Raw genomic sequence first — 14,920 nt, forward strand, 5'->3', positions numbered from 1 at the left:
TAGTGAGAGAATAGTGTATAATCAATGTATTGTTTTTCTGTTTAGGAATGTTCAAAACGCTAATCCCGACAGCCAGCTGGACTCCCTGGACATGCCCGTGATTCTGGAGCCAGCCGACGTGAACCTCAACCTGGAGGTGAAGGAGACGGGAGGGCCGCCCACCCCGGCCGAGGTCAGCTACGTGAATCTGCCGTGTGGTCTGTTCCCGCAGGCACTGGGTCGCAACACCAAGGCTTCGCAGCTGTCTCGTATCAAGGCCAAGTTCCGCTTCCTGGGCAAGTTCATGGCCAAGGCGGTCATGGACTCGAGAATGGTGAGCTTGTTGATCTCTTATAGCTACATGTTCAAAAGGACATATACTCAACCTGGAAGTGTAGTTTGGAGAAGGGAGGGAGAGGGGAGGGGAAGGGTCGGCCGAAGTCAGCTACAATGACATGAGCTGTCTTTAAATCAAATTAAGTGACGAAAGATTAGCGTACCAGTCCATTTCTTTGCCAACCTTCTAACTTTCCTGGCGTAGGGGACACCGTCATCACTAAGGCGGTACCCCCAGGGCAAGGCTCTTCCATTGCACTTCGGTTGGGCTGACCCTTGCGGTTATCCTTAATTCAGATAACTTGGGCGCATAATTTTTGGTAGTCAGGACTGCCTATGCGCTGTCCTGTCCATTTTCAGAGCTCTTAAGGTGATTTATCACAAAAAACGGCGCTCTATAAATTAGCCAAATATTATTATTATTATATGTTTATATTTTATCAAAACCTCAACACTCCAAATCAAGTTTCCTGAAAGAGGAAGCCTCTATCTATTTTATAACATTTTATTGAACATGATTTATTTCATTCACCGGATAAAACAGAAGAGTAACAAAACAATATGTTAAGGGTTTGTTGTTTGTTTCTTTCTTTCTTTCTTTCTTTCTTTCTTTCTTCTTTTTTGCACTTTTCTTAAATGTCATTCTTGTCAATTTTTGCAAGGTCCACCACCAGAATGCCTGCATGTCGTAATGTCAACAATTTAATGATTATATGGTTTTTTTATTTCTAGTTGGATCTGCCGTTCTCCCAGACCTTCTACCGCTGGGTTGTGGGCGAGGAGGCATGCTTGAACCTGTCAGACGTGCGCCACGTTGCTCCTGAGCTGTGGCGCTCGCTGTGCCGCCTGCAGCAGGTGGCGCTGCACGCAGAGTCCATTAAGCGGGACAACTCTCTGTCACAGGTAGAAAATAAAGCATCTGTGTATGAGAAACAACGTGTGCTAAATGGGCTAGAACCAAAAAATATATAAAAGTATAAGTCAGTGGAAACACTGGTTACCATTCAAATCTACATGGAATGTATATATATAGTATGTATTATCTATTTAGTGGTCACAGGTAACACACAAACTTATCCCTTACCTCCCATTCAAAAATTTGTCCATGTAATTCGAAAAAATTCAATTTGTCCGAAAATAAATCATATATTTTCGTAAATCTGAATCTGTGTCCCGTCTGTGGCAGTAAAATACGTGTTAAATTTCGATTTCTGTCGTTAAACATCCTAATTTGCATTATTATTTCATAAATTTCAGTCATAACAAGCAGGTCAAAACGACGCTGCAATAATAATAATAATAGTACAGTAGAACCTCGTTAATTCGAAATCCAGCGGACATCAAAAATCAAATTAGTGAATTCCTACGTAATTCGAAATTTTATGAAAAAAAAAAAGACAGCAAAAATCGAGTTCCTCGGCCGCCCCTTCAAATTCGGGTGGTATCTTTGGAGTAAATTCGTATTAATACGAATTATTCCTGTTTAAATCGAATTTTTGCAGCCGATTTTCGCCGCCATCGGCCCTCCAAGTTCAGTTATTCTAAGCAAATTCATACAAATACCACACATTTCCGGGTAAATCAAATTTTCCCGGCCGATTAACGTCGCGGCCGACCCTTTAATCTCGGATATTCGAAAAATATGATATATTTATGCGTAAACCGAAATTTCACAGTCGACCCTTTAAATTCAGATTATTCATACAATTTCCGTGTGAATCGAAATTTTGCAGCCTATTTCCGTCGCGCCAGATCTTTTAAATCAGATATTCGAAGTAAATTTAGTAAAAATACGATATATTACCACGTAAATTGAAATTTCAGAGCCGATTTCCATTGAGCCGGATTTTTGAAATTCAGATATTTGAAATAAACTCGTAAAAATGCGATATATTTATGCGTAAATCGAAACTTCGCGGCCGATTTCGGTCACAGTCGACCCTTTAAATTCAGATTATTCATACAATTTCCGTGTGAATCGAAATTTTGCAGCCTATTTCCGTCGCGCCAGATCTTATAAATTCGTAAAAATATGATATATTCCCGTGTAAATCGAATTTTCTCGACAGATTTTCGTCGCGGCTGGCCTTTTAAATTCATATATTTGAAGTATATTCGTAAAAATATGTCGTATTTCCGCGTAAATTGAAATTTGGTTTAAATTTATAAAACTACCACATATTTCCGCGTAAAACGAATTTTCTCGGCCCTTCAAACTCGGATATTAGAAATAAATTGGAAAAAATACGACATTCCAGTGTAAATCGATTCCGATTTACAAAATAATAATACTAATTAGGGCGATGTATAATCACGTAAAAATACACTTTTCGGCATTTTACTGTCATGGCTGTCTAATGCTAAGTATAATGCTAAGAACTTTTTTCCATAGGAAAGCTCATAGCTCAGAAATGCACCAAATAATTTGCAAGGCAGATAGAAACATTACACCTTTAAATTTATACGACGAGAATGCCAACATTTTTATAAATCCCAACCAGTAATTATTAGATTCCTGGACAAATAAAATTTTACACGCAAAACGAATTTTACAAGCAACCAAATGTATGTTGACAAATTTTCGAAAAAAACAAATGGTTTAGTATTGGAGAGTTGAGCGCAGAAATAGAAGGATTTATGCTTGCCATTCAGGATAGAGTCATTAATACTAAAAATTATAGGAAGCATATAATCAAAGATACAAATCAAATTGATGATTTATGTTGAAAATGTTTGGCTTTTCCGGAAACTATAGAACATATTATATCGGGATGTTCTATATTAGCACCGTCCGAGTATACATTTAGGCACAATCAAGTTTTAAAAATAATTCACCAAAGTTTGGTAATTAAAAGTAACTTGATTGACACAGATTTAGGAAATGAGATAAAAAGAATTTGGCATTCTCAGACTATAAAAATATTACCATTTGTTATTTCGGCTACTGGCATTATACCTAGCTCTCTCATTAAAAATTTAGACGTATTAGATCTATCAAAAAATTTATAAATAAAAATGCAAGAATCAGTCATTTTAAATACATGTAGGATTACGAAAGATTTTTTAAATATTTATGTTGAGGGATCAGTAGGATTTATAGGCCCTATTAGGAGTTCTACCGAGCCGAACCCTCTGATATGAAAATATCTGGAGTCGGTGAATTATTTTCCCATTTGATCTCTGGTGAGTTGACGTGTTGTTCTTGTATTTATTTTGCTTATATAATGAACTTGCATAATGTTGATTGACTAGATGATCATTTGTGGAAAAGTGTGTGGAAGGGCTTATTTTTCCTATGGGGAAGATTTAACCCGGACATAAAGTCCGAAATTATAAAAATGATTGGATTATTATTACTTAATTTATGCGGTGACCGGATAAATCATCAAAATGATAATTCATCACATCTTTAAAAAGTTGTATAAAGTCATGGAAAGTGATGAAACAAAAACTTTATTAGCTGGGTTAAGAGCGTTGTTTTCGCGGACGAAATTTCGACTCCCGCAAAAATAATTATTGTCCTGTGTCCCTCTCTAACGGAGCGTGCAGCGGGGAACGGAGAGGGAGTACCTGGCTTTTAGTACGGCTGACGTTGCAAGCGATCAAAAAAAGTTAGATAATATGAGATTAAATAAAAAAGAAATTAAGTTCAATGCTTGAATATTTGCACGAAGTCGGTGAAATGTCCCTTTCGTTTAGTTCATTCCATTAGCAGCACAGACATACAAGGGCTTCCGACCTATTCTTTAATAGTATTGGTATATGCGCATGTACACGTTAGGCACTGACAATATCACGCATAAAAGGCCAGTAAAAGAGAAATGCTTTTTTCTTTTGTGCGTGAATATATTTGCATCTAAACGGGGAATCACCCTTTTGTTTAGTTCATTTAAATTAGCAGATACGTGTATTATTGTAGGAGATACGGAAATTGTACACGTGCATCGTACATGTGGCCACAGACGAAATTATAATAATAGGTGTATAAGTTTATAAATTAGATAAGTACATAGAATTAACAGCAGTAAATAATATATGAACAGTAAGTAATATAATTGTAGAGAATAGAAATATACACTTACTTAAAATTTGTGTAAGTGCACCGGTAAAGGCCTTACCTTTGACATAATCTTTTATTTTTTAATTTTTACATTACCTTTGAAATTTTCGTGAATCACATTTTTTTTATTTTATCTGGAAGAAAGTTATAAAGTCGTGTCGCTGTGTATATAATTCCGAACACGCACTGACTTTATCACTGGGATTTTGGTCGAGATTATTTTTAAGTGTTGTGTAAGAAGAATATTATGTGAACAACAAAATTAAGTAATACAACTATAAATAAAAATAACCATAAAAATAGCAGCACAATAACAGCAAGAATAATAGCAACAAGCATATTTTATTAAAAAATGTTCAATGAATCGGTATAATTATTTCCGTCCATTCTAGGCAGTGAGGAATACATTTATGGTAGTTAGTCCCAGATTTTTTATACTGAAAAAAATCCTATTTTATAATCTACACAATACATGTGCACAAGGTGAAAAATAAAAAAAAGTCGGACAGGTAGTAGTTGTATAGTAAGAACAGACTCCAATATAAATAAGCAAATAAATAATTACATAAATAAAATTTAATTAAAAATTTAATTTCATAAAATTTGTCAGTCAACCACAAAATTTTCCAATTTCAATTTTCTAACTAAAGGCATTACTTATATGTTATATAATGTCGGGTGATACGTCTGACATTTTCTGCGACGATATTTCGGGTTCAATCACATCGGTACTAAAAGAAAAAAAATCAGGCATCAAACCGTGAAAACAAAAGACCGCATATTATACTGTCAAGGTATGATCAATATGTGTAGTGATTATACTTACAAATTCGACAAAATAGTACAAGCAATTATAGGCAAAAATGGAGGACGGTTTTTATTCTTAAATTTAATCACTTTTAATTAAAGATCGTCGGTGTAATATTGAATTGTACCAATGTGTAAAAACACTGTCATCAAAACTAAAAGCTGAACGGCAATAAAATGAAACTCTCACTACTAACCAAAAGATGGTATCTTGATGTTATTGTGTACATTCTCGAGAGTTTGTTCTTGTGAAAATAAAATTATTTGCTTACCGTTTGCTCAAAATCCCACAATTCACATCGATGTTTTAGCATCGAAAAAATCCTTGTTGGCAAATTTAGCCTGACAATCTTTAACATCATTTACGGAACTGAAAACAACAAAAAAACATTACATTTTTACCGTAAAAAATAAATACTTATAATAAATATTGATTTAAATATTGCATTTAATTTTCACCTGTTCCGAGTTCTTTCTGTCTTTTTGACATTGCACTTCCTCTTTTTCCGGTGCATACTGGGTGGCTTACCACGTATCCACTTTCGACCTAAAACACAAATAACATTTTATAAAAATCAATAACGTAAGTACCCTAATTCATAACCTAATTATCATTGTTAAAAATGCTCAAATAATGATTACTTACCCATGTTGAATGAAATAAATTATTTGGGGATGCTTCGGTTAAAAACTGTGGAGTTTAAAAATAATATTATTCGTAAACAAAGTAACAAATTCGTCAATTACATGTCCGCGCGGGCTGACTGCGAATGTCACATATACATACACTAGCAATAATAATAAAAAATGAAGGACGATTGACGTAGGTATGTATGCATGTATTTGTTAGGCAGGCGATCTCTCCGGAGCCCCTGCCCCCCGGCCCGTGCTTCACCTACTCTAGCCAGCCCGACTCAAGAAAGTGCGAATGAGACAATAACAAAAAAGCTAGTTAAATATACGTTGAATTTGTGGCCACCAAATTCGGCTTTTGAAGCAAATAAAACTTTTTTCAGTGAAGATTCAAATTTTATTGTATAGTTCATTATATGCCTGAGACGGGATATGTGAGATTTTTTCAAAAAATATCTTCCATTTGGTCACAAAAAATTGCCAAAGATGCCTCGTAAAATCATGTAAAATCGTCATCTTCTGGGGCCTATATTCTATAATTTAAGGCAAAAATCGAAAATCTGATCCATATGCGTACTTTATATTTACCATGTCTTTTAACTAAAAAAAAAAAAAAACAGTTTACTCTAGTATTTTAGCCGTAAATCCAAATTAAAATTTTGTATGAAACAGGCACCGCAGCCGTTCCTCTTAAGTAGGTTAGGTAAGTTTTAATTTTTTTTTTTTTTCACTGTTTTTAATGACTTTATATCACTCTTTAAAGGTGTGTTGAATAGTCACTGTGTTGAGTTATCATGGAACCAATTTATGCATTGATCACTTAGGACGGGTTGTTTCGGAGAATCTGAACAATTCATAAAATTTCAACGTTCATTTTAAAGTTCTGTGAAAGATTTTTTCAAGTTCTGTTTTTATTTCAGTTTTGTCAAGCAACTAGCCTACAATGATATAAAAACAGAACTTGAATAAGTCTTTCACAGAACCCGAAAATGAACGTTGAAATTTGATGAATTGTTCAAATTCTCCGAAACAACCCGTCCTTAGACTTATAACTTATTACTTTTGGCTTATAACTAAGTTTCATAGATATAGACTTATAACTAAAATTAATGACGAGTGATTTATAACTAAAACTTTTAACTAATAACTTAAACTTTACATGTTTATATGATCAAGTGGGTATTTACACAAAACTGCTATAATACGACTTACAACTACGGCTTAAACTAGAGATTTATGATTAACATACATTTTTACATTTACAAATACTAACATACATATTTACATTTACAAATACAGATTGTTATGATTTCTGCCCGTGGTGTCAGTGGTAAGGTATAAAAAAATCACAAAAATAGTTTACGCGTAAGTAATAAAGTTATTACAGTGAAAAAAAAAAAAAAAAAGTATAAAAATCCCCTGGACTTAGCAATGAAATAATACTGAGGAATAAAAAATAAAAAAATCTCATCATTCTGGATATGACAAGTTGAAAAGGTGAGTCTTGTGAGTTTTGCTCTGAACTCAGATGAGCTGTCGATCTTTCGCAAATGTGAAGGGAGTTTGTTCCAAGCTGTTGGGCCCGCTACAATTTGATTTACTTGGAAATATGTCGGATTTTTATAAACTTATTTCGAATATCTGAACTTAAAGTGCCGGCCGCAATGATAATCGGCAGTGAAAATTCGATTTATGCGAGAATAAATTTTGAATACCTGTCTGAATTTGACGGGCCGGCTGTGAAACTTCATTTTTCTGCCAAATATTATTATTTTCTTAAAATTTTTAATTACGTCTGTGGGAATTCGTTAATTTGAAAATGTCCTGTGGATTTGAAATTAACGGGGTTCTACTGTAAAATAAAACTTCAGTGTTCACAATGTCAATTTGCAATGTTTTCAGGAGAGGCGTCGAGAGCTCCTGTCCGCCCTGGAGCTGGACGGCTGCCCCATCGAAGAGCTTGGCCTGGACTTCATTCTTCCGGGACACTCTTGCACCGAGCTGCGCCGAGGCGGAAGGGACATCCCTGTCACAGCGCATAACCTCGCCAACTACATCTCCCTCGTCACGCACTGGCTGCTCATTGAAGGTACACCACACACATCTTATCTTCTTCCCCTTCTCCTATTCGGGTCAGTGACCCATCCCCTAGACAAGGTGCTTCCAGGCGTCCCTGTCCGTAGTAGGCCCAGCCTTTGGAATTTATTCTTCCTAATTTGCCGCACTGTACGTCTTCCTTGCGTAATTGCACTCGAGGAATAATTCTATTTATTGTCTGTTATTAATAGTTGTGTGTTTTTCTTCCAGGAGTGTCGAGGCAGATGGACGCCTTCCGAGAAGGATTTGAGTCAGTATTCCCCCTCACCAACCTGAAAATGTTCTACCCCGAGGAACTGGAGGCCATATTCTGCGGGACTTCCACCGGTATGAATTCATCATCAACTATTATTCCTCTAGTTGTTCCGCTCTTAAAGGAGGTTGGACAGCATCATGGCTATTCACTTTGGTTTCAACTGATCACACTGATTTGTCAACTTTTCTTGACAAATCTTTTGTTAACTTCTTCTTAGAGTATAATTGATAGTTATCTATGAACATCTCCACCTTTCTGATGCGTTTATGTACCAGAAAGAGAGGTTGACTGGAATCGAATGTTGAAAAAACAAAATTTCAATTAATAGTTATTGCCTTCTTAAAATGTCATGATATAAAAGTAGACCATGGGCAACATAAAAAAATAGTCGTCCCAAATAGGTACAAGGTAGGATAATTTCGGTAAATTACATACAGAATTAATGCGTTTATTAATTTAATAACTTAAAACATTATAAAACCTAGAAATATGCGATAAGCGGTGAAATGTAGGTGGATTCACTGGCTTTTACAGCTGTTGTTCCCAACCCTACTGATTAACTGTTGATCAACTCCTCAAATGCACAACTACGCTCTTCTCAACACAACTCTCATTCGAGTAATGATCAAACGCCGATCTAGCTAGAGGAACCAAAGAACTGGATAAAGCTTGGCTCAGTCAATGGATTAGTTATGGAAAGTATCAACAGGGTGAAAAAGACACCGAAATGTGGAACGTCATTCGGTTCACGCTCTATTTTTCATAAATTTATTTTAATTTTCATTTTTAGTATCAAATTAATATGGATATTGAAGATAAAGATATTTATAATAGATAAAGCGGAAAGTGCAGACATAATTGACGATAATACCTGGTTACACAGGCAGCGACAGCCAAAAATAGAATGACAAAGATTTCTTTAACCGTTTTTCAATGTCAAAAAATGCCACTTCGAATGCCGGATGATGTTGTAAAATCCACAATATTCATTTTCTTGTTTTCAAGGTCTTACCACGTTTTGGTTTGTTTTTGTCCATGTTGCTTGGTTTCGTGTTAACACAAGGAGGAGAAACGTCAAATGAACTTTCGCTGCATTAGTAAAAGTCAAGCAACGGCTTTATTTTTTGATATACAATTTACACGTGTTTGTTAAAAAATATAAAATTACAGTTTTTAAAACAAATGATGTGCATTAATAATAAGTACAATATGAACTTGTCAATATTGATTTAACATTGAAAGTTTTACTCAGTGGGCAGGCCACTCAAGATAGTGGCCAGGCAATGATAACAATGTTTGAAAACAGAGCTTTACTCAATAAATCACTTGACTAATCAGAGCCTCAAATTGCATCGAAAGGTTGGGAACAACGGCTGTGGTTCTTGGTGTGCCGAAGCAAAATTTTCGCCTTCCGCCAACTGATTCTATTTTCGAACAACTTATTTATTTTTGCAAAATAATGTTTTTGTAAATTGTACCGTCTTACCAGATAATGTATTTATATAATCTACCATAAGTAGTTTTGGCAGAATAGCTCGGAGAATGATTCGTTTGATTGTGCCACCGTAACCATATGGATGGAAGTCAGCGCTCAAGCGATTAAACCACAGTAATATGTTTCTGTATTAATATTCGGAGGTAAGATTTTTGGAATGAGCGGCCTTAAGTAATGATAATTTATATTTACCCTTTGCAGGACACCTGATGGGAGGCATCAGCGTACGTTGGGACATGCGTACGTTGGGCGAGGCATGCAAGCCCGATCATGGCTTCACCAACGAGTCGCGCGCCATTCGCTTCCTGCTGGAGATTCTCACCTCCTACGACACTCATGAGCAGCGCCTCTTCCTGCAGTTCATCACCGGCAGTCCGCGCCTGCCCACCGGAGGTAAGGTTACATTAACTTGCTGGTGCAAAAGTCAGGCCGAGAATTGGGTTGACAAGCCGTGCTCCTTTTCTTCTCAGATCTCCCTTTCCTCCCTTCATACACATATATGAAACTGTCTAAACTCTGCTATCCGGATAAAGATAGCATTTCCTGGATAGTGTTGAAGTGACCGGCATAATCCACTTAAAAGAGAATTGACAATCAACCTGTTACCAAACTAGCCCTACATAAAACACTGCAAGACCATCCGAAAAGTTGACTTCAATTGACTGAATAAGTCAATTGATAAGACATCCCTAAAAAAGGTTCTATGTCATCTTTTTGGATACTTTGTGGAGGGTAATTCATTTACAAAGTCTACTCATTGATGAATTTGTATTTCATGATATTTCTAATATTAATTTTTGTTTCCAGGTTTCAAAGCACTGTCTCCACCTCTTACGGTAGTGCGCAAGACACTCGATCCCAACGTGAACGCAGACGACTATCTCCCATCTGTCATGACCTGCGTCAACTATCTCAAACTGCCCGACTACTCGTCCATAGAGGTGATGCGAGCCAAGCTCAGGGTGGCCGCCAGCGAAGGCCAACACTCATTCCACCTCTCATAAGGACAATACCAACCACCCTACCTAGCCGATAATTAATTGGTTCGGGGGAGACTGGGCTACGACGGAGCAGCAAAATGATAAACTGCAGACTGAGAAATTAATCGATTGATCTCCAGAGGTAGTAGCGAAAATTCTCAAAGATTGGCTGTGCTTAAATACAATTGCAGAGCTTATTATTCTGCTGCTCGGGCATGTTTGACAAATGCAACCAACCCACACGCGAGCAATACAGTAACGACGAGTGCCCGATTTTTGCAAACAAATCGGCCATTCATAAATTATCTCGTTATAAAGTTTGATAGAATAACATCTCACTGTTATGAATCAGGGAATATATAATATTTTTGTATCGGGCGATAGAGTAGTATATTGTGCAACAACGGGTGGGATCACTTGTCGTTAAGAGGAAGAGCACCGTGCCAAAGTTCAGAACTTGGATTAGCCCGACTTTGAAGCATTTGTTCCCAGCACCGACACTGCACATGATGATACCGGTATTTGACGAGACCAGGGTATTTGTCTCCAATGTGACTAGAACTCTACGCAAAAGTAAAGTTGTACAATGAAACGACTTGGTTTAGTTTTCATTCTGTCTTTATCTTGTGGATTCTTTTCAAATCAATTTTATTCTAATTTTGTACATAAATTTGCTGTAACATATTTTTTATGCTTAGTATAATGAAAAATCTATGATTATATTATATTTTTATTGTGAACTTGAAGCATTGTAATACAGTTAGATAACGGATTAATACGATTACGCCATATTAAAGAATTAGCTGATATATTATGATTACCATGGGTTTCAATACATTTATACTCGTAAATATTCTATTTGTGTCTAAAAATATTTTAGTGGAGGTATAAATACCATTTTATGATTTAATTTTAATTAAATTTACTTGAATACGGAATATTGTAATATCGTTGAGCAGAGTTTATTTGTCAAATCATTCTTGAGGGTTTCATTTTAAGGTTATGGTTACTTCCTGAACGGATCTCGTCTACGCCCAAATCTTGGGATATTTATCTGGGAGCTAATTATGAAGATCTCTCATTAGTCAACTGATGAAAACCAACAACCTGTAGAAAGAATTGTAAAGGACTTAAAAGATAAATGAATCGCTCAAATTAGTGCATTTAAAATAATGTCTGCAGTTAAGGAAAGTGGATGGACAATACGTCGCTTCCTGGCCAAAAAAAAAGTGAAAATATTTGTAGCTATTATATTATATTTGAGTATGAAAGGAATATTAATTATATGTTTAGACAATAACAACCAACCATTGTCTTTTTCTCTTCTTTCTCTGAGGACTATAAAAGCAAAGACAGCAATCTCAGAAAGTAAATTAAGAACTTTAGGTAACAAAATGAATATTGGTGACGCGGGTGGCTACCAATGCTTATCGTGCACAATTGATCTTTGCGAACTCGGCTGGTTTTCCTGGATCGTTGCAGCCAGCATTTTACTCCCCATAGATATATTAAACTAGGAACTATTTGAAATTATAACCTTAAAATATATCAAACACATTCACAGGTTTGTTGAGGATTACCATCTTTGCTTCTATTTCCCTCGTATTATTATTATTATTGTCAACGGCCGAATCCAGTTAAATATGTTGTGTTAATGTATTTAGTTTTTGGTACTTTTTTTAAAATTAATAACAATAATAATTAATAAATAATTAATTTGGTGTGCAATATGAAAGGCAATTTACGCATCGCCCCGTCGGCGGCCATTATCGTATATGAAGTAATGTTTTATCGGTTATATCTTATTGGTTACACTTTGGAGTGCTTGTGACCAGCATTGTCAACAAACGTTCTGGCTGAAGATTGATATATTTACACAATATGTATTGAATATAAATAGCAGTAGAATACGTCTCGATGTTTGAAATTATAAATGTATAATAATAGAGTGGAATTGAATGAATTCACATTGTTTTACCATAACACGGCGCTTCCCTAAGGAAAACGGATCTCCAACATTGCCTGTCTTTTCTTTTATAACTAACTTCTGTCTCATCTTCTTCCCCTTTTCATGCCCACCGATGGCCACTGAATCCTGCTATCTCTTTGTGTTTATATTACTTGTTTTGTCAGCGGGAGGCGCTAACTTGTGTAAATTATCAGCTCCTCTTTCAGAAGTGAAGTGTCTTCTATGTTTATAAAGTGAAATCTACATTTCCAACTATGATTGTGGTTTAAAACTATATGAATGATTTTTACTTGAATAAAAATTTATAATTACAATTGTCATCTTTTTCATTTATCTTCCTTTATAATATTAATTTTATGAAATTTGAAATAAATGATTCATGGCATATTGTCTTATTTTGTGAAAAATGAAAGAATTTTCCAAATCTCCACAGCTCATGATGGAAATGATTTTGCGAGCTGAAAATAGTTCCAGTGATTGATCTGGACAATTAAGAAAAGATCTGTAAATTTTATGATGTAAGGGTTTACCATTCTAGAGTTTTTGCTCTTCAGACCAAACAGATTTTCTACTAAAGTCACAAACATCAATATGTAGTGCACTTTGACCATGTATGCAGACAAGATTTTTGTGTCAATGATTGTAGATTTTGACAAAGGTTTGTTAACTGTTATCAATATTTGTTCAGTTGTTTCATTGCCACCCTTGGAACAGAATATAAAACAAATGGTATGTATGCATTGGGCCACGTAAATGAAGTTAACGTCTTTATTGTGTTTACATTTCACAATATTTAAAGGATTCTTTAATACCAAAAGAAAGATAAAGCCGGGGCAGACCTTTCAAAGTATTCATTATAAAGAATAAACAGACACTATCACAAATCAAAACTGAGAAGATTGAAACATTTATGAAGGAACCGATTTCAAGATTTTAAATGCATCGCGTGCTTTTTGATGCATTTGCAACGCCATTTTCCGTAGACGTGAATTTATTGCCAGAAATTTTACAGGAACATTGCTAAATGTGTTGTGATGCACAGTTAAAGGAGAAATTCTATCAGGTTGGTTTGTAAGAGTTTTACAAAACATATTTGGACAGCGAGAAATATCCTGGATTTTACAAACATGCTCTATCAATGATTTTGCTACTTGGAAACACTTATGAAGCATATTAAATCTCAAATGAGAACACGAATCACTGATGAGCATTTGGAAAACTGTTTGCGTGTAACAACAACATCAATCGTTATCAACATTGATTCACTTAGTTGTAACAAACAAAATCACAAAAATTGAATATATTTTGTTTATTTTTTATTATTATTTTTTGAATTGTCTAACTCTAATCTAATAAATATGTTTTATTCTCATTTTTGTTATATCTTCTTAAAAAAACAATATATTTCTTGTTTGCTTTGAATAATAAAATAAATTTAGTTGTACAGCCTGGTAGGGAATCTCATTTCTAAAATCTGGCCCGGCTGCTGAAAAGGCTGGCCACACATGGTTTAACCCTTAGTGTGCCGAGAAATCCACTGTGGATTTCTGACGTTTGTACCCGCAGAGTGCCGACGAATCCATTGTGGATTTGCTGGTAGTTCACAGCACTTGCTGCGGTTTTATTGAATTTCATAACATAATGTCTTACTAAAATATTTTTTATTCGCCGGGCAAGGACATAAAGTATCATAATATTATTGTAGACTCTAGTTGCGTCATGTAAATATATTCATTTTATATTTGTGAAAGTGAAAACTATTTCCGATTTTCCAAGTGCCAAAGCCACAAAGTACTGTGTTTATTTACAGGAAAGCCTTGTGTAATTTTTTTTTATGTGAAGATCACTTATTTAGCTTCATGGATATATAAAAAAAACCCAAGAATATTTCGGTACTTCTTTGTAATATATTTTTTTATAACATTAGAGAAAGCTATTAATAATAATAATAGCATTTATATAGCGCAGTTTAGTGTCATTTCCAAGTGCACTATTCTAGTGGAAATACATAAGTGGTATATATTTTTTTTATAAATAAATACATAAAAAAATTAAGACAGTACAATTTACAAACACAACATTTTGCAAAAAAACAAGTAAGTTGTTAAGAAAATAGTGGGTAAGCTCAGGTCTCAGAAAACAGCATAAAACACACAATTGCCAAAATTTGCACGTATCTTTGTATACAAAAATATATTACCCAACCAAAAGATATTTGCGAAAAAGAGTACATCTCAAAGTACTAACGGCATAACGCATGAGTTGAAGTGAGATGGACATCGGGAAGATTGTTGAACTCGGTAATTTA

The 14,920-nt window shown here is 35.1% G+C and overlaps 1 protein-coding gene and 1 non-coding gene across 2 annotated transcripts in view; both read left to right on the plus strand.

Annotated features, from left to right (window-relative positions):
* The window catches only part of ctrip (E3 ubiquitin-protein ligase ctrip), a 49,981-nt gene extending 37,055 nt beyond the window's left edge, over positions 1-12,926 (plus strand). The window contains exons 32-37 of the mRNA XM_089647357.1: positions 46-313; positions 1,048-1,218; positions 7,718-7,904; positions 8,123-8,239; positions 9,865-10,056; positions 10,471-12,926. Coding sequence (XP_089503483.1) covers positions 46-313; positions 1,048-1,218; positions 7,718-7,904; positions 8,123-8,239; positions 9,865-10,056; positions 10,471-10,667 — 1,132 coding nt within the window. The 3' untranslated portion in view covers positions 10,668-12,926. The remainder of the gene's footprint in view (positions 1-45; positions 314-1,047; positions 1,219-7,717; positions 7,905-8,122; positions 8,240-9,864; positions 10,057-10,470) is intronic.
* On the plus strand, positions 504-665 carry LOC149411385 (U1 spliceosomal RNA). The gene has a single exon (XR_016304911.1). It is a non-coding gene; the product is annotated as a U1 spliceosomal RNA (small nuclear RNA).
* Positions 12,927-14,920: the final 1,994 nt, after the last annotated feature.

Source organism: Hesperophylax consimilis, chromosome 26 (assembly GCF_061612785.1).
Source record: "Hesperophylax consimilis isolate HC1 chromosome 26, BYU_Hcon_1.0, whole genome shotgun sequence".
Taxonomy (NCBI): Eukaryota; Metazoa; Arthropoda; class Insecta; order Trichoptera; family Limnephilidae; genus Hesperophylax; species Hesperophylax consimilis.